A 20,971-nucleotide genomic window follows, 5' to 3' on the forward strand; every position below is an offset into this window, starting at 1 on the left:
AAATAATATTAAGCCTCTGAGTAATTATTTTATAAGTGGCTGTGGGTCTGCAGGGCTGGGCAGGATCTGAGAAAACCTTCCAGCTACACCCAGGCACATATGGTTTTTTAAAATTTAATTATTAAACCTACTGGGGTGAAGAAGATGAGGAAGAGGAAGAGAAAGGAGGAGGAGGAGGACAAGAAGAAGACAATGATGACAACAATTACACGAAATTAGAAGGGAGAGATATTGGAGGGAATACAGGAGGAGTTGGAGAGTGGGCAATAGTGGTATATACGATCACATTTCACTGGATTCATGTATAAAATTCTTGAAGGATTAAAATTATAATTGAGTTTTTAATAGATACAATAAAAATTTAAAAGAAATAAGAAAAATCATTTTAATAATAAGCTTAATCTAACTTAATGCATGCCATATTTTATCATTTTAAAGTACAGTTAATATAAAAATTAGCATAACTCTTCATATTTGGTGAATTATATCCTTTTAATCTAGCATATATTGTACAGTAACCACACCATTAACCGTGTCTTAAGATATTACCTTCAAGGACATAGGTAGACAACAGTTTACTTTGTCTCAGAGCATAGTGGTCATGTGTATTTAGGTCTCAACTCTCTTGTGTCATGGTAATGCATAGTCCATGGGAGAGGACTTCATCTGAGGACTCATTTCACTAAGTCACGTGGACATGTAGCAGCATGCTGGGGGTATTGTTCTGCCTTTTGTTTCCAGGACACCAATTAGGAATTTGATAATATAAAGAACGTTATGTATACTTGCTATATTTTATTTTTAAACTATCAAAATCAGTTTTAAAACCATGATTAAAATATATGTTCATTACAATTTATTGAGCAGTAGTAATAGATGCTTTAATGACTAGTGATTTCATTTAGGAATTGCACACTTAGCAAACTCTTAAAGACAGAAGAACTTTTAAAAAAGGCTCACTTTTTATAGGTATGTGTGTGTTTATGTATGTGCAGGTGTGAGTGCATATGCTTTTGTGGATTACATGCCTATGATAGTCAGATGTCAACTTTGGGTATTGTTTCTCTTGCTCAGATATCCTCCACTTCCCTTTTTGGGGGGACAGCATCTCTCACTGGCCTGCACTACTGGATTAGACTTAGTTGACTGGCCAGCAAGCCCCAGGAATCCCACTCCCCCGAATTCTCTAATGCTCAGATCACAGGTGCACAGCAGTGCCATGCTGCCTTTAAAAACACGTACGTATTTGTTGCTTATCTTGTAGTTTTGACAAAATGCCTGACAAAAGGTACTTCTGGAAGAAAGATTTTATTTTTGTTTACAGTTCTGGGGATATCATCTATGGAAGGGAAGGTTTGGCAGGAGGATCAGTAGGCAACTGGTGAAGTTGTATCTGTGGTCAGGAAGCAGCGCACACTCGTGCTCAGCTCACTTTGTTCTTTACGTTCAGACTTCAACCCATGGGGACGGTACCTCCCACATTTATGAGTCTTACCATCTCAATGAGCCTAATCTAGATGGTATCTCACAGGCACACCCACAGATTTGTTTCCATGGCGATTCTAAATCCCATCAAGTTGATAATCAAGGTTAACCATCATATACAGGTTCCAAGGATCAGACTCAGGTACTCACGCTTGTGTGGTGAGTGTGTTAGTGACTATGCTGTCTCCTAGTCTATCCACTTTTCTTTATAAAACTGTTATGACAGTGACTTTGCTTATGCCCCTCTTTTCAGTTTGCATAAGTGTTCACATAAAGCTCAGTGTCTGATACGTTGTGGTTCCTGCTTTGCTGCCAGCAACCTCCTTTGTTTCCACAAACTCTGTTATGATCGCTCTCTTGAGTTCCTCGCTCTAGCAGAAATCTGGTTATCCCCAAATGGGCTTTCCACATCGACTGGATTGCAGTGTGATAGAGGGAATTTTAACCTATTTATTATTCTCTCTTATACCGAGTTGGCTTTTTTCTTCCTTGCATTCATCACCTTTTGATTTATTTAATTCATTTGTTTTGTATATGTTTGAATTGCTGTTGGGCTTGCCCTTGTTTATAAGGCTACCATTCTTTAGTGCCTGGTGTCTGCTAAAGATGAAGAAATGAAAGGATGAATTAGTGAATCACCACAAACTAAACAGTTAAATGCATGTTAAGATTAATTTTATACTTTGAGTAAATATGTTGATTCTATAGTCCTATATATTAGTTGCTTATTACAGTTTAGGTATTGGATTTTTGTCTTATTGCTATTTTTACACATCTTCCTGAGGGGAAAAATAATAAAGTACGCATAGGTTTGTCAGGTGACTGCACTTACTTGACTTGGATTCTGAATTATTGAGAATCTGAAGTAGCAACAAACTGGTCTAGTGTGACACATCTCTTCATTCTCAGTAAAACACTGAAATTTGATCTTGGTGGCAAGGAGATAATTAGCACCTGTGTTCTTTAGCAGAGCAAATATACACATGATCCTAAGCTGCATTGCATTTGGAAATAGGTGCCAGTGGTTCCCAAAGTAAGAACATGATAGGGATGAAAAAAATACATGCTGTAGGGAAACAGAGGAACCTACAAGTTTTAGAGATACCTCTTTTCAAGACCATAGTTGAAGGGTCTTCTATTTCTTCTATATTTCAATAAATATTTTATTTGGTTAAATTAAAAAAAATCTGTCATTTTTCAAGGCTTAGAAATTTATAAAATAATTTTTATGACAGAATAAACACACACATGTATCAAAAGATAGGGTGATATTCATTTGAGAAAAAGAAAAAGAAAAATGGCATAATTGATATATTTTAGATCAAAATTAATAGGAAATATAACTCTGAAGGGACTAAGGCTATTCATATAGTATTGGTCCAACTAATATGTGGTTTCATGTGCAACTGACAATGTAGAAGAGGGTGAGGAGACCCAGAGGAAATCCTGGTGAGAGTGGCAGCAAGCTACGGGATTGAACGACTTTATATTGCTGCAACGAACAAGGTAAGAGGCCCAAGAACAAAAGCTCTAATTCATTTTATAGCATAGGCCATTTAAAAATAGTCATAATTGCAGTGACTCTGACTGGACAGGTTCACTGAGCAAAGCATTTTATTTATATCTACAGGTTGAGAATCTGATGAGGCACGAAGGATCAACATGCAGTATAGACACTGGGGAAGGCTGAGGGGCGATGCTAGCCACCCAAAGGATCTGGTGTGTGTATCCCTAGCATTTACCCAAGGAAGTTCTCATCTCAAATTCACATTTACAGTATAATGTTTCATTGCTTTGCTGGCAAATCAACACAGTTTTAGTGTTCTGTAAAAGGTCAAGTTTTCAACTCAGGTTTATATGAATACTGTCTGCCTTCTTGTGTGCTATGTTGTCGTGAGACACTGTTCCTGGGGAAGATAGGGAACCAGCGACAGACAAAGTAAGGATACCACCAAAGTCTAATTGATGAACAGATGAGTTTTATCAGGTTATTTATAGGAGCATAAATGACTCAAGGACAGGTGCATCACCACCTCCCATCCCAGCACAGTTCATGAAAGCTGGGAATCTGGAGTCCATTGCACAGCCTGTGGGCAGCTCAGCAGGTTAGAGAGTGTTGTCTCCAGGGTGCTCAGTTGATCTGAGCTTTATCTAGGCATCTTAACTGATATGCCTTTTCCAGGATTCTCAGCGAGTGAGAGTCTTCTAGGTGGTCCAGCTTGGCCAAGAGTGTCTCTCAGCAGCCGTGACCACTTAAACACATGCCTGGGGAGGGAGAGACCAAGTGGATCTTGACATTTTCAGGGAATTTCTGAAGATTTGAATTGTTAACATCCTGTATTTTCATGAGCTCACCTCCAAGATAGATGGTTTTATCTCAGAGGAAATTGCTGAACAGCATATATTTGTAATCTTATTACATTTAACTGTCTCTTCCTCATACTGTAGTTTGTAGATTGTTGTAAAACATAGTAACCCCCTAAAAGTACAGGTTAATTGATTCTACTCTTTTCTTAACAGTTCAAATGGAACATGTTTCCTAAACCTCTTGCTTAGAAAACTAGTTCTCAAATCCACTTTTCATTTGGGGTCACTTAATACAAATACAAAGGTCAAGAAATTAAATATTTGAATATGAAATGACTTGTTGGAGGCAATACAATAAGCTGATGTTAGCTAGAACAAGGACCCTACACCGAGCTCTCAGAGTTGGGCTATCGTTGCCATGTCTCTGACACAGGAATTTTATGCCCTTGGCAAGCACACATCGACTATGACTAGGTAGCTTTACTAAACTGCATTCATTTTGGTTAGAATGTTCTGGCTTCAAAGTCTCCTCCATTTAACTTATGTAAGTATGATAGAAATCCAATCTTTGGATTTCTGATTCTACTACTTGGAAAAGCAATTACCCTCTTCATTCCCACTCCACTCCAAACAAACACAAATCTAGAGCTATAGAGTTCTGCAGACCTATTTTTAAATATTGCCCCTCCTGCCACTTTGTCAACTGTGATTTGTTTCTTAATTTGTTGGAACTATGATTGAATGATGGAAATTCTCTTCTCACAAGGAACTGAACCTGAGAACAGACACCACTTAATATTTTTAAGCAAAAAATTATGTTTCTACAGGGTGGATAAGGAAGAAAAGCCTATACATGGTCATTCACAAGGCTGATGACTATTCTTTGTTCTGGAATTTTCCTTTGCTTTGGACATTTCTTATCTCAGTACAATTACTAATAGTGTCTTTTCTTAAAATGTCTGATATAGACAGTAGTTTCTGTTGTCACATCACTTTGATGGCAAATAACAGCAGCCCAACTTGAAGAGCAGCTGTCTCATTCTGGGTCTTTACATACAAGTCAAGAGGCTCAGAGTTCAAGTGTCTGTAAGACGATGGGAAGCATTGACCTCTATGAAGGAGCAAGTACATTATAACTCTGAAGGCTCCTATCTCTCAACATTAGTAAGGAGAAACTGAGGCCTCCCATATGTGTTACTGGATATGTCTTTGCTCTTACTGTTGATATAAAGAAGAGCCAAACCCATCATACTGATCATGGTTGACAATGGCCAAGATCAATGAAACAAATGACAACTCATACTGGTGAGGACGTGGAGCAAGACCAGCACATATCTATTGCTGGTGAGAGTGCAAACTTGTACAACTACTATGGGAATCAGTGTGGCAGTTCCTCAGGAAGATGGAATCCTTCTACCTCAAGGTCCAGCTACACCACTCTACGGTATATACCTAAAGGATGTTCCATCCCTATATAGAGATAATTGCTCAACCATGTTCATTACTGTTCTATCCATTATTCAAGAAATTGGAAACAGCCTAGATGTCTGTCAGTCAATGAATAGATAATGAAAATGCAGACCATTTATATGATGAAATAATATTCAGCTGTTAAAAATGAAATTGTGAAACTCACAAGTAAATTAATGGAGCTAGACAAAAATCATCCTAAGTGAGATCAGTGCCTCCCTCAGCCATCACGAGAAGCTTCTTGCTATAGATGGGAGCTAACACAGAGACCCACAACAGGACAATGTGCAGAGAACGAGAGACTAGAGAATTCAGTCTAAAACGTATGTCCTCTTTTCATTGACCCCCACCTCCTGGGGCTCAAGGATCTACACAGAAGAGGAGGCAGAAAGATGGTCAGAGCCAGAGGTAGTTGTTGACTCTAAGGAAACAGTATCTTCCAGAAACAACAGGACTAAAGCACATTCGAACTTAGACTGGCAGCATGTACTGGATCTGCAGAGGTTCCTAGTACTGAGAGGGGGAAATTTGAGGCCCCACCCCTTAAAAAGAAACTATCTGAAACTGACACTTGCTTGCAAAGGAAAAATTAAGTTTTTTTTTTTTTCCTATGGAGTCTCACTGTGTGTTAACCACACTTCAGGCTCCATGCTGAGGAGTAGTTGGCCAAAACAGAACAAACTCAATGGTGTTTTTGTAGACTTTATGTCTCACGTTGTTTTGTGTGAGCATTGTCTTATTGATTTTTTTTTTTTTGCTTGTATATTTTGTTTTCTATTTTTGTGTTTGTGGGGTGTGTGTGTTCCTTTTTGTGTGTTTATTTGTTTGCTTTTGAGAGAGAGAGAGAGAGAGAGAGAGAGAGAGAGAGAGAGAGAGAGAGATAAAGGGTGTAGAGTTGGGGAGCTTGGGAGGATCTGAGAGGAGCTGGAGAGAGAAAAAGCATGATAGAAAATATAATGTATGAAAAAGTTCAGTTACAATGTTAAAAAAATTAAAAAGGGAGAAAGAAGAATGAATGGGGCACACTTGGTGGCAGAGCAGAGTACAGAGGCTGAGTTTCCTCTGGCTGAGGCCCAGTTCACGATGCTCCTGGGGTATACAACACCATTACCTTACACTCATTATAAATGTATAGTTAAGTTCTCTCCCAGAAATTCCCATGATTTTAAGTCTTCAATGTCTTTGCCCAAGTTCGAATCCAAACTCAAAATTATCAGATTCAAATGTCTTTTGTGACTAGATCAGCAAATGGAGTTCATTCATCTTTTATAAAATGGAGTTTTATTCATCATAAATATTAATAGCTTAAAATGTATATAGGACAATGAAGGCTTCTGGGTACATAGCAAGCAAGATATGTATAGTTCTTAATCTCTGGAACTGTCAAATAGTAACTACAGAGGTCTTTCTATATTGCTTCAAAAGACTGATGAAATAGCTTTCTGGAATTTTTTTTTTTTAAGATCACTTGTTTTATGAATCCTGGGCATATCTACTTGGGCATATCTGCTTTGGGGCAGTAGCCTGTGAAGAAGACATTGAAATAAAAATTTTCTGCCCAAGAATGGCTTTCACTCTAAAAAGGCAGGTTTGGAAACTGGAGAGTATTAATGTTAACCAATGTTGTAAATTGTATTTGTGTGTTCATGTCCATGCATGATGTAAAGTTATTGTGAGGATAGAGTGGCTACTTTTAGAAAAAGTATACCTTGACTGTATGTAACTGTTACATCCTGAAGTGGACAAGTCATTGAGGAGAATTCCATGTGGTCTCTGGGTAAGCTCTCACAGAATACACGCATCTATGATGTTAGGGAAACTTCCGTGGAAAAAGCATTTTCTTTCCTCAAAAGTTCAGGGAAATTATTGTTGCAAGCCCCAGGACAAATGGAAGTTTGTCTGTGGACATTTTCCCAGGTTAGTAACATTAATAAGGAACTAGACTAAAAATTTTAGCATTCTCTTCTTCAGAAAATAAAATATTGTGTTTTAGATGTTTATTTATTTGTTTTCACTAAGTACAATTTTGGTAACTTTAAGTGTAGTGGTCTAGAGGCTCCCTAAAGTGTGCACAGTGTCAATGTAAGGAGCACAGTGAGAGTAGAGTAAGGAGCATCTCTCGGGTCCATGGGTCCCATGAAAACATCAGGATATAACAGCGGTCCTCAATCTCAGGCTCTCGATCCTCATGTTGATCACATATCAGATGTCCTGCATGCCAGATATTTGCATTACAATTCATAACATTAGCCAAATTACAGTTATGAATTAGAAGCAAAATAATTTTATGGTTGAGGGTCACCAGAACATGAGGAACTATATTAAAGGTTCAAAAAATTACAAAAGTTGAGAACTACTAAGATATAGATCAGAGCTTCTTAGGAATGTTAATGGAAAATCAAGTTTGTCAAGGAGTTTTGGGTAACTGTAACACAGTCTTGGTGGTTCTATATAATGTCATATTATGATATTAGCAAGTTTGTGTAGTGGGTAGCCATTTCAGCTTTGATTTGGAAGTTCCAACTTCCATTGAGGCTTCGGTAACTGTCACACCTACAAGGCAGGGCCAAGAGAGGGCCCTGAAGACCCGAGATCCAGATGCGCCATGCTCTCTTGGTTCCTGGACCCTGGACACTAGAGGTAGACCGAGCAGAGTTCTCCAGAGAACACCGCAGGACTGTGCTTCGTCTTCCCCAGACCTTGCAACCTACCTATCCCTTCATTTGTAAGTTACGCCACTAATAAACCTCCTTTTTAACTACGTGGAGTGGCCTTAATAATTTCACCAATAAGTTTGCTCTTTTATATTCTGTCCAGATAGAATCTTGATGGATCTATTCTACATCCTTTCCACCTTTAGACCCTTAGAAGACAAGACATAGCTTTCTGTATTTTCTCTGGAGTTGTCCTCAGAGACATGAGGTCTATGTATAAGCTGACTCGTCCTTGTTAATGACACAAAAAAATCATCCTGAGAGTCTGTAGAGCTACACAGTTTTCTAGGACTATTCATATGTGGTTGTGCTTATTGAATTTTCACAGACACTTGAGACAGGAACTACCTCGTGTAATGATGAGGAAGCTAAAGCAAGGAAATCTCAAGGAACCTCTCTGGGGTTGTAGCCAGAACGAAGTCGGACTAGAACTGAAACTCCGAGCCACTTGCTGGGCAGCGAATGATCTCTGTACCGTTTCTGCCTTTCCTTGCTGGTAGTTGGCTGGTGGCAGTCAGGAAGGGTGGCCCAGAATATGCAGTCATTACACATCTACTGTCTGACTGAACTTGTCAGAGGTGCTCCTTGATTGGACAAAAGGCTAAGCCCAAGATGTACAGCCAGATCTGAGTATGTAGAGGGCTGGTCTTGCACATTCCCCTTCTGTTCATATCTATGGGAGTTGCAAGCCTGCTGACTCTTGGGAAATGTTCTTCATCTCAGAACTAAGAAGTATATTTTGTTTTCCTTTCTGGGTCACATTGCCTCATTGAGAATCACATATAAACTACCAACCCTCTCTGCATGAAAATGTGCACCCAGAATTTTTTTTAAAAAAATTTTCCCTTAATGTCCATGATTATTAAGGTCGGATGACCCTTCCAAGAATAACAACAGTAAATTTAGGATGGTGTTTCTCTCTGGACTTTGAAGGTTGGTACCATTCACTTTCAAGAAATTTATGTGAATGCTTGAATCGGAGAAAACTGTGTTCACATTTGACCGAGGTGTTTGCTTTTGCTTTGCTCCTGCAGGGGAGAGTGCCATGCCAATGTCACAGTTGGCTGTGGTCACTAGCTGGCTGCCTGGTAACGGCACAGTTTGTGCATTCCAGGGCCAGGCTCCAGAGAGGCAGAAACACCGCAGGGGAGAGGAAGTGCAAGCCCCAGGTTCCTGACATGAACATTCTTGATGTTGCAGCTGAAAGACCTCATTATTGTCCCAGAAGATACTGTAAGAACAAAGGCACCATTTTCAGGATAGAGGGCTATGTGTTGTTGTTAATTAAATATTTTTTTGACTATGGTATTCAGTTCCAAGCATGACAGCAGGAGGCTTCGGGGCATGAGCTCATCTAGGCAGCTTCTTCTAATCCATGGGATAAGGAGTGTACATCCCCACTTGCTCACAAGACTCCTTTATTTGAATTATCACAAATAACAGTCACAGGCAGCATTGAGGGAATGCTTTCCTATTCATTTCAACAAAGGAGTGATAAAGTATATAGGGCAGTGACATGATTTTGTTGTTTCTTTTTACACTTAAGATTGTATGTCAAAGAATAATATAATGTGTAAGAAAGTTAAAGGGCCATGGATTTGAAAGAGGAGCAAGGAGAGGTCTATAGAAGGGTTTGGAGGGACAAAAGGGACAGGGCAGGGGGGTAAGATAAGATAATGTAATTATATTATAATCTCAAAAACTAGAAGCAGTGATGAAAATGATGTGAAAGTAATATACAGAAAACTATGGGGTATTGCTTAAAGGGTTTTGCTGCAGACTGGAAGTGTATCAAGGTAGCTTCAGTACCTCTGTGTGACGATTTCACATTTTATTTTCCTGGGTGTGGTGAGGGGAGGGGAATGAGCAGGGAAACACGGGTGAAGAGATGAAGCTGGGCTCAGCTGCACTTCTGCCAGGAACCACTGATGTGGTCATTAGCAGGAATTCACTTCCCTTTCTCGTCCTTATCTGTAAGGAAGGCGAGCCACGCTGCAAAGCCATTGAGGCTCAGAAACAGCATTTTTTTTTTATGAAGAAATTTTCTATTCACTTTACATACCAACCACAGATCCCCCTCTCCTCCCTCATTCCGCCCCCTAAGCCTTCCCTCCCAGCCCCACCCCATTCCCACCTCCTCCAAGGCAAAGTCTTCCATGGGGAGTCAGTAGAGCCTGGTACATTCTTCAGTTGAGGCAGGTCCAAGCCCCTTCTCCCTGCACCAAGGCTGTACAAGGTATCCCACCACAGGCACTGGGCTCCAAAAAGCTGGCTCATGCACCAGGGATGGGTCCCGATCCCACTGTCTGGGGGCCCCCTAAGCAGTTCAAGCTAAACAATTAACTGTCTTGCCTATTTAGAGAGCCTAGTCCAGTAGCATGGGGGTGCTGTGGGATGGTCTTTATGTCAAATTGCTCTGATTGATCAATGAATAAAACACTGATTGGCCATGGCCAGACAGGAAGTATAGGCGGGACTAACAGAGAGGAGAACTGAGAGAACAGGAAGGCAGAGGGAGACACTGCCAGCCGCTGCCATGACAAGCAGCATGTGAAGATGTCGGTAAGCCACGAGCCACATGGCAAGGTATAGATTTATGGAAATGGATTGATTTAAGCTATAAGAACAGTTAGCAAGAAGCCTGCCATGGCCATACAGTTTGTAAGCAATATAAGTCTCTGTTTTCTTGGATGGGTCTGAGCGGCTGTGGGACTGGCAGGTGACAGAGATTTGTCCTGACTGTAGGCAAGGCAGGAAAACTCTAGTTGCATGAGGGCTCCACAGCTATTGGTCCACAGTTCATGCATTTCCACTAGTTTGGCTGGCCATCTCTGTACGTTTTTCCCATGATGATCTTGATGTCCCTTGCTTATAGAATCCTTCCTCTCTCTCATGGATTAGACTCCTTGAGCTCGGCCTTGAACCCAGCCTGGATCTTTGTATCTGTTTCCATCAGTTACCAGATGAAGGCTCTATGAAGACAGTTAGGGTACTCACTAATCTGATTACTGGAATAGGCCAGTTCAGGCTCCCTCTTGGCTCTTGCTAGTAGTCTAAGGTGGGGTCATCCTTGTGGATTCCTGGGAACTTCCCTAGCACCCTGTTTCTCCCTATTCCCATGATGTCTCCCTCTATCATGGTATCTCTTTCCTTGCTCTCCCATTCTGTCCCTGTTCCAGCTTGAACCTCCTGGTCCCTGATATTCTCATATCCCCTCCCTTGCCCTTCATTATCCACCCTTCACCCCCAGTTTGCTCATGTAGATCTCATCTATTTCTCCTTCACTGGGTGATCTATGCATCCTTCTCAGGGCCCTCCTTGTTAGCTAGCTTCTCTGTAGCTGTGGGTTGTAGTCTTGTTATCCTCTGCTTTACATCTAGTATCCACTTTTGAGTGAGTACATACCGTGTTTGTCCTTCTGAGTCTGGGTTACCTCACTCAGGATGATATAGAAACAGCATTCTTTATGAAAGGACAGACTTGCTTTCACCTTCTGTCATGTGGCTATGAGTTGCTTCAGGGTATTTTAATCTAATAACTGAACATGAAAGAAATCTGTGGTCCATGCCCAGGATGTGGGGCTTCCAAAATACGTTACAATCTCCTCAATACAACATAGGGGTCATTGCACTGAGAAATACAGCCAGAGCTTTTTCTTACTTTCTTCAGATTTTTCTCTCCAGGTCTAGAGTGGTTCATTTTGGTTTTGTAGAAATTCACATGGTGAGTCAGATCCATGTTTGTGAGATGTATCCCTTAGATTCAGTCTATTACCTTATTTTATTATTATTATTATTTTAAATAATAGCTTCTAGAAATTGTTGAGAAGCACTCTACCTGAGAAGTCCTGGGGCAGTGCTTAGGCCTGTTCATCATGAGAGAGCCTAAGGAAGATCACCTCCTTTGGCTGAAATACTCACTCATCATACAGGAGATACCATTTCCATGATTTTAATTTTTACTGATGTCTCGTATCATGGCCCAGAGATACTCTAGGAAGCTGATGGCCAAAGTTCTGAATGAAATATTTTACAAAAAAAATGAGACAAATATATGTTTATTGATGTTTTCAAAGGCTTGAGGTAGGGGAGCTAAGGTATGCTGATGCAAATGTAAACAGGCTAGGGAGGAGTCTGTGATGTAAGGGTAATTCTTGAACACTGATGTCAGTTGCTCCAACTTTTAACATATAAGGAGTAGATTCATTTGAAAACTATATTTCAGAAATGTTTCCTTTCTTTCATCAAATTGGGGATACCCTTGTCGAAATTGTCTTTTTATTTACAGTTTCTTTCACATTCTAGTCTCCTCTAGAGGTCGATTCATGAACTCTTGAATGGCCTGGTCCAAAGGAAGCCATTTTTTGATCGATGTTTTCAAAGCTGTAATCCAGCTGCAAGAGAAAGAAAAACAGAACAGATCATTAAACCTGTCAGGCCCTGGGGAGGTAAAATATGACAGAACTCTTTAATTTATTTTCTAATTGTTTCTCTTGGTTATTTAGTTTGGAATTAATGGGAAAAACATACTCTATAGATTTCAGGTTGAATGAGAAGGCAAAATGTAGAGATGGCTCGATAATAAAAGTAAGGGGCATAAGTAGAAGAGATGAAGATGTTCAGTATAGTGATCAATGGAGCTACATCATCTGAAAAATTGTTAATAGTATTTTGTTATTTTCATTTAACCTTAAGCGTTGTTGATCAAACATGAAATAAATATTGTTATATTGGTAAAAGTATTTCTTTGTTAAATTCCAGAAACCATACATACCCTCTAATCAATCCCCCTTTTCTTTCTCTTGATTTTATATTCTTGGACAATGTTTTATGAAACATTGTTTCTAACGGCAGGAGCTGTATTACTAGCCAACAAAAAACAACAACCAGAAACAGTTACCCAAGAATATTTCCAACAGGCTATTTCAGAAACACTAATAAATGAATTTGTGGGTCTCTGGGTGTGGACTGTAACTTTTATCACTTTCTAAACTTACTTTAGGGGTAAGTGGAATAACATGAGCTCTAAGTTCTATCCAGTTTTTGTCTTTACGCGGTTACTCTTTGAAATATTTCTCCAATGGTTCAATATTTTTGTTTGTTTGTTTGTTTTTTACTGTAAAAGAATGCCCTATGAATATAGCAGTCAGCCGCAACTATTGAGCCTGCTGGAACAGAGAAACTAGTAGGTTTTATCAGATGGGACTTAGATCAGTTTCAGTGATCCTTGCTCTGGTGTGCTGGTTGGAGCCTTATCATGTGTATCTGCTGGCCAGATGTCCAGAAGAGAGCCAAGGCAGCATGCCTAGCAGCGACACACCTGCCTCGGACTCCTGCACCTCCTTCAAAGGCGAGGCCCAAACAACATTTACATAGTGAGAAGAGACAGATGAGGTCCTCAATCTCTTCCCTAAGTGGCTATTTGAGGGCGATCCCTAATGTCCCACTTTTGTAATTTTATTTGTGTTTAAAACATAATTTCTTATAAATGTCCCTAGAAAAGTTATAGCAGGGTCATCAACTGGCTTCAGTAAGGAATTTCTTTATGGGATCCTTGTAGTTGTAATAAAAGGCCTGGGACAGGTGGGAGATTATTGTGATACAGGTGAGGGGAGGCATGGAGTACAGAGGGCATGGGCATCTTGGGGAGGCTGGAGAGGTGGAGGAAGATGCTGAGTAACTTTTTCTCTACAGTTTTGTGTCTCGTGACTTCACCTCTCTTGTATTTCAGAACCATTTGAACTCAATGTTCATTTGTGAATGACAGCCTGAGATTGAATACACCACAAATTAAATTTGTTTTATTTCCTTCACTGGCTTATGATAAAACAATCAACCAAATATAAATGGACACATCCATGCAAGTTATGTGAAGAAGTCAAATGAAAGATCTATGTTTTACACAATTAAGATGTGCTAATAAATAAATTTAAAAATCTATGGAGTATTTACAAATTGTAAACGGTGGTGGTGTGTTTGTTTCTTTGTTTTTTCCTTAATATTGAAGCCTGAGGTACCCACTGTCCTGGCAGGAATTCTGGATACTCTATCTTCATTTGGGGAAAAAAGTATCTCTAGAGAAGTCACTGAAAAAGGGATGAAAGAAAAATAATCTGGGAGAATAGTCAGTATGAAACCTACAGAGAAAGGATGGATTTCCCTTAAGGAGTGGAATTGGAAAAAGAGGGGGTGAGTTTATGAAGGAGACCTTGTCAAGGTTGACACAGAGGGAGGGTGGGGAGGTCTTGGCTGACCACTTGTGGAGACGAACACACACAGAGGGAGGACAGGAGGTCTTGGCTGACCACTTGTCAAGGTTGACACAGACGGAGGATGGGGAGGTCTTGGCTGACCACTTTTGGAGACTAAGACACACAGAGGGAGGATGGCAGGTCTTGGCTTACCGCTGATTTTCTGTTTTATTTTCTGCACAGAAATAGAAAGTCCTGAACTCTTCTGATGGAGGTTTGAGTTCAATTACTGATTGTTCGAAGCCATGGGTCTGTTCAGTCACCCTATATCCTTGGAGATACAGGCCGCCTACACAGGGTGAAATCAAAGATGTGGGGTGGGGTGGGCAAGTGAGAACAGGGAAAGTAAGGATGAGAGAGCATCAGAAAAGGTGTTAAAATTCTGTGTATGAAAGGACTGCTTTTCTAGCTCTGTCATCACAGGTGAGGAAAGTAACTTCAAAAGAGGCCACACACTGAGTAGAGCCCAGTAGCAAGAGTGGCAGCAGAATTTGAACTTCTCGGTTCCATTTGCAAGTGATCGGTATTTATCTTTTCAAACTCTGTGCATGGATAAGCTTCTTTACCAGAAGGACATAGTTTTGAAATAAAATTTCCACTGTCAAAGAGGAATAGCTGGAATATCATATTAGAAGAAAATTAAATAGTATTTGAATAGTATTTCTTGGGGGCGGAGTCATTAAAACATACCCCCTGTAGTGCGATAGAGGCTGCAGGCAGTTTCTACAACCAACACAGATTCTCACCCTCTTTGTGTACTGCAAATCCCACCTAAAATATGTCTCCACAGGGTGATACTAAAATGCCAACTTGAATTGGCAATGAGAATAGATAGGTTTACTGGTGATAAAAAGTAATTTTCCTCTCATGGTCATTTAAATCTAAGAGTATTCCTTGGTGTGAGTTTTATTCCCTTTTTGAGGTTTGTAAGGATCGTGGTCTAGGAGAAGATTCTGAAGGGTCAAAACTCTTGTCTGTTTCTTCTGCTCTGAGGTAGCCCAAATCTCTTGCAGAGACTCAGGCATTATTAGTAATAGTAATGCTAGGATGTCTAGAGATTCACCACTCCCATGTCACCTTGCCGTCATCCCCTAGCACCTCCAACAGTGACCACAGTGCACTTCATTACAAATGCAAACAAAAAAAATGCTACAGTCTACTTGATAGCCTCAGCCATGATGATGTGGAAGTATGAAAGGGGAGCTTGAGTAGGGTTGACTCTGGCTTCCTTTAAGTCACTCACTGTCAGCTTACTGTGCGAAGAAGACAGGCATTTTCATGTTACGCAGAATGATGGGTTTTATACTTTAGAAGTTAGGAGGGGTTGCTTATTTTTGGGGGATGTGAAAGGTGATATTAAATTCCCTTTTTAAATTTTCAGTTGAAAAGAGTCCATTTTGGAACTCTTGGGAAAACATTGACTTCAGAAGTGGATAGATATTTTCTTCTACCTTAGTTGACCTCAGGGATATGGTGCTCACCCAACAGGGTGATACCATTCTCTGAGATAGGCTGAGAGATGAGGAGTAGATGGGATGGAAAAACTTATTGCAGTATCACTGAGTCTTCATATGGAGGGTACAGATCAAAGGTCTTGGTTTACTTACAGCATTTGTGTGATCATCAGCATAACTTTCCTCATGTCAGACAGAAACATCACCCATAAACAGTCACTCCTTATCTGAGGTGCCAACCCAGCTGTTGATAGTCTCTACCTACTCTCCTCTCTACGTAGTTGCTCGTTTTCCTGCAGAACCTAATAGAAAAGCCATCTCACAGGACACACTCTTCTGTGTTTGCTTTCTTTCACTTAGCAGAGTGTTTCCAGGGTTCACCCGTGTTAGACATCGGTTCTTGATTTCATTGTAGCATGATGCTCCATTGTGAGGACATAGCACATCTTTTATCTCTGTGTTCACTAATTGTTGGCAGCTGAGACTTGCTCAGAGAGGTGAAGTCACTGTCTTCGGTGGTATAACTACTTGTGCTCCAGTGGATGGCTCCACACCTGGGCTGATGGGGACATCAGTGGGTCACCAAAACAAAAGACAGGAAAGTGTGACGGGGATTTGGAGGAAAGGTGGACAGGTTGGTGTGCAGGGAGCAGGGTATGAGAGGATGGAACCATGTATTTGTTGTTATTCTAGCTCTGTGATAAAGTGCATGACCAAGGCCACTCATAGAACTAAGAGTTTAGGGCTTTGGGTTCCAGAGGGTTATGACCCATCACGGTTGGGGAGAGCAGACTGACACGTGGCTAGAGCAGAAAGCTAAGAGCATATAGCTTGAACCACAAGCAGGAAACAAAGAGAGCTCATTGGGAATGGCAGCAGCTTCTGGAACCTCAACACCCACCCCCAGTGATGTACTTCCTCTAGCAAGGCACACCTCCTAACTACACTCAAACAGAGTCAGTAACTAGAAACCAAGGATTCAAATTCCTGAGACACGGGGGAGATACCTCATCCAGACCACCACAAAGTGTATGACCAGAATGTATTATATTCGTGTATGAAATAGTAAAAACCAATAGATATTAATACATGAAAGAATTAAAAAAAATTGTTGCTACAAACAACAAAGCCTTGCACACGTCTTCCTAGTCACTTGCAGGGCTTACGTGATTCTGAAGCTTGAGCTGTAAACTCCAGCAGCTCACTTAAGGACATTTCTCTGGGTCTACGCCTCTTTGTTAGTAACAGTAATTATCAGTCCAGTCCCATGTTAGCCGAAAGAACTGTGTGAGCATGATTTGCCCTCTTTACTGTAACAGGGTAAAATAATCTTTCTGAGAACTGCACCCAGACCTTGATGTGATTTAGTGACAAACAACAGTCGACCGTCATGATTTGCTACTTCTAGCTCTTGCTGGAGAGAGATAAAAGGGAATGTGGGCACAGCTTTATGTGAAGGCCCTTGATGAAGGGACTTTTGAAATAGTCTTAATATTAGCAGGCACATGAGAGCCAGCAGTACATTTTGCTAAAGGACAAATACCTCTTTTGAGACTTAAGCAAAGAAAGCCTTCCGGGAACTGAATTCTCTCCAATTCACCCACTGTCCCCTAGAGGCATATATACCTAGCTGAAAGAGAAAATGTGGGTTTAGTGCCTAATATAGTTCTTACAGGAAGCCAGGGCTACACTGTTTTCCACAGCTCACTCCCTCCCCCCTCCTTTCTACTTTTATTTTTTTCCTCTCACTTCTTATTATCCTCAGTATTTTCTCAGCACTGCAGATAAAAAGAAATAGCATGCCAATATAACTACAGCTACATTCAGGAACAGGTAGTATTATATGAGGTCTCCCAGCTCTGCAGAAGGGTCAGTGGACTAAAATGAAAACTATTTAGAATATAGAAAACAGTGAAGAAACTCAGAGGGACAGGATGTGACCACAGGAGTCTAGTGTCAAGCTGGAAGCAACAAATGGCAGGTGCATTACAGTGAAATCCAAAAGCAATGACTAGCTTTATATTTCTTCTTCTAAGATTCTGACATAAAACTCACCATTGGAGCTCGGTGGTGGTGGTACACACACACACACACACACACACACACACACACACACACACACACACACACACTTAATCCCAGCACTCAGGAGGCAGAGGCAGGTGTATCTTTGTGAGTTCGAGGCCAGCCTGGTCTACAGAGTGAGTACCAGGACAGGTTCCAAAGCTACACAAAGAAACCTTGTCTCGAAACAAACAAACAAAAACATTACCCACTGGAGTAGGCATGTACTCAGAGACTAAAGGCTTTTGTGTATCAGTATTTTTCTAATTATTTTGGCTGTGATCCAAAGGTCTTACAAATGAATATTATTGTATGTTTTAATATAATTGACTAAAAGTTTTGAGAAGCACTAAAATAAACCATGTTTTTTCATTTAAAAAGTATTTATTAATTAGTGTATGTGTGTGAGTATTTGTGTGTGTGTTTGTGTGAGAGAGAGAAAGAGATAGACAGGAAAGAGAGAGAATATCAGGCATGTAAAGGTCAGAGGATAAATGGTTATGAGTGTTTTCTTCTATCAGGGTTTCTGGGGGTGGAACTCAGAGCATCAGGCTCGCAGTCTTATTCACTGAGCCACCTCATTGGTGTGTCCCATGTTTCTAATTCAGTTGTTTTAAAAATAACCACAACTGACCACACTGTTTCTATGACTTAGAAACTGACCGAGAGCCCTCAGTGTGAGAAGCCCTGTAGTAAACAGTAATCAAGGTCTGGTTCAGGGTTACGACTGCCTGGGGAACAAAGATACAGAGAGTTGTAACTTGTATTAGAGCTATGCAGAGCTCTTTGTGAGCACAGCCAAAGCAAGAATTGTAGATTAGAGCATGACAAGTGTTACTTCTTTAGCATCTCTGGTAAGAATTAAAGATGAGTACTAGAACTCTGGTGTGTGTGTGTGTGTGTGTGTTTGTGTGTGTGTGTGTGTGTGTGTGTGTGTGTGTGTGTGTGTGTGTGTGAGAGAGAGAGAGAGAGAGAGAGAGAGAGAGAGAGAGAGAGAGAGAGAGAGAGAGAGAGTGTTCATATTGCCAACTTGAAGGACCCATTCATGAGCCAAGCCTTTGGGCATACCTGTGAAAGGTTATCTAGATTAGGTTAGGATTTTCTTGATTAGGGCTGAGCAGAGAAGACCCCTGCATATATGGAAGGCACTTTCTGGCAATAGCCCAGATATGAGGAAGCCCAAGGGAAGGTTTCTGCCTTTGTGTCTGCTTGCTGTCACCTCTTGGTGGTGAGTTGTTGCTGCTGCTACTGCCGCTTCTGTGGCAGCCATCTTCATCGACATCGAAACACAGTTTCTTCAGCTTTCCAGTGTGGACTGAAGACCAGTGGCCTTCAGAAATCTTCCAGGCCTCCAGCAGCTGACCGGGACTGAGAAGGGATCCAGTCTTGTTGCCTGAGCAGCTGCTGGGATCTCAGCCTCCCCAGTAAGAAACAGCCACCGTTGGACTCTTCAGATTCTACTGTGCAAGCCAGTCTAATAAATCCCTTTTGATATATATTCATTATATATATGAATGAATCAGTCCCACAGGATAAGAAGCAAGACCTGCTGAAGTGCTTGCTGGGGGTGGAGGAAGTACGGAATGAGTAGTAGAAGAAGTTAGTTATAAATGCCAGCCAATGTCATATGACCAAGTGAAGAAATGAAGACTATAACTGACATGAGTGTTTCTGTCATATTTTGTTAAGAATATGTTTGTACAGATATTTGTGTTTTCTTTCCTGTTTATATATTGTAACATCAATTATGAGAATATCAGTGGTTATTATATTTAAGTTTTGAGATACTAACAAAATGTCCCTCAAGGGAAATTTCCACCTATTCTAAAAAATTATAATTCATTCATCAATGAAAGGGCCGCTTCACCTATGATATCTTGACAATATGGCTGCCTAAATAGGACCTGCCTGGTGATAACACTTATAGACATGCTAACATGGAAGGGGGACCATCACTGCTAGACAAAGAACTAGAGACTTTGGTAAACTAAACAAAACTAAACTAAAACAACTAAAGACTGATAAGAGAGAGAGAATTAGTCTTCACCATTTAGTCTTCACCATGGCTGAAATCCTAATTGGTTATTCAATACCAAGTGGTCAGCCCTGAAATCACACACACACACAGACACAGACACAGACACAGACACACACACACACACACACACACACACACACACACAGAGAGAGAGAGAGAGAGAGAGAGAGAGAGAGAGAGAGAGAGATGAGCACTAGACAAGCTTAGCTTATACATGTGCTTATATCTATGTAAAAATAGTAATTAAAGAAAAAAAGGCCATTAGTTTGAGAGAACCCAACAGGGTCATGGGAGAGGTTGAAGGAAAGAAAAGGAAGCAGGGGACTGATATAATTGAATTTCAATTAAAATTTTGAAATAAATAACCTAGATAATAATTTTTTAAAATGCGAGAGAGCTCTTTTGTAGATTTCGGGTATATTTATTTTATTATTCACATGATATTTTTATATCCATATTTTTTAAATACACATATTCTATATGTATATTCTATTTCAAATATGTGTATATGCTGTGGGATATTTGTACATTATGTGAAGGTGTATTGCTGTGATGGGAGTAATAAAAAGCTGAATGGCCAATAGCTAGGCAGAAGGTATAGGTGGAATTTCCAGGGAAAGAAAAGAGGAGGAGGAATCTAGGCATGCAAGAGATGCCAAGAGATTCAGAGAGGAAACAAGAAGTACAAGATAGGAGAGCGGTAATGACATGTGATATAATGCAGATTAGTATAAATGGGCTAATTTAAGTTATAAGAGCTAGTTAGCAACAAGCCTAAGCTATATATAGGCTGAGCTTTCATAATTAATGAGAAGTCTCTTTGTCATTATTTGTAAGCTGGTGGCCCAAACAAAAATCCAACTACATATATAACTTCATAAGAATGTAAAGTAATTCTATGATAAATGAATGTAATATATATGGGAATAGCTTTCTATATTCAGACCACTAAATGCAGAACTAATGCTATTTCAATAACAATGGCTCAGTCTTCACAGCATTCTTATACAATAGACAGCTGCTGTTTCTGTTATTTCCATTTTATAAGTAAGGAAAGTAAGTTGTGGGAAGTTGAGCAAACTGACCACAAAAAACAAAAAACAAAAAAAAACAACAACAAGAACAAAAAACAACCACCAGACTGCCAGCATCCAAGTTAGGAATACTTTGGGGAAAAGATGGTGTTTCT

The 20,971-nt window shown here is 40.2% G+C and overlaps 1 protein-coding gene across 1 annotated transcript in view; it reads right to left on the bottom strand.

The window, feature by feature from the left end:
- Positions 1-12,017: 12,017 nt before the first annotated feature.
- LOC114699793 overlaps positions 12,018-20,971 on the bottom strand; it is a 111,544-nt gene continuing 102,590 nt past the window's right edge. Inside the window, exons 11-12 of the mRNA XM_028879079.2 lie at positions 14,380-14,515; positions 12,018-12,369 (exon numbers count right to left, since the gene is read on the bottom strand). Coding sequence (XP_028734912.1) covers positions 12,270-12,369; positions 14,380-14,515 — 236 coding nt within the window. The 3' untranslated portion in view covers positions 12,018-12,269. The remainder of the gene's footprint in view (positions 12,370-14,379; positions 14,516-20,971) is intronic.

Source organism: Peromyscus leucopus, chromosome 13, assembly GCF_004664715.2.
Source record: "Peromyscus leucopus breed LL Stock chromosome 13, UCI_PerLeu_2.1, whole genome shotgun sequence".
NCBI lineage: Eukaryota > Metazoa > Chordata > Mammalia > Rodentia > Cricetidae > Peromyscus > Peromyscus leucopus.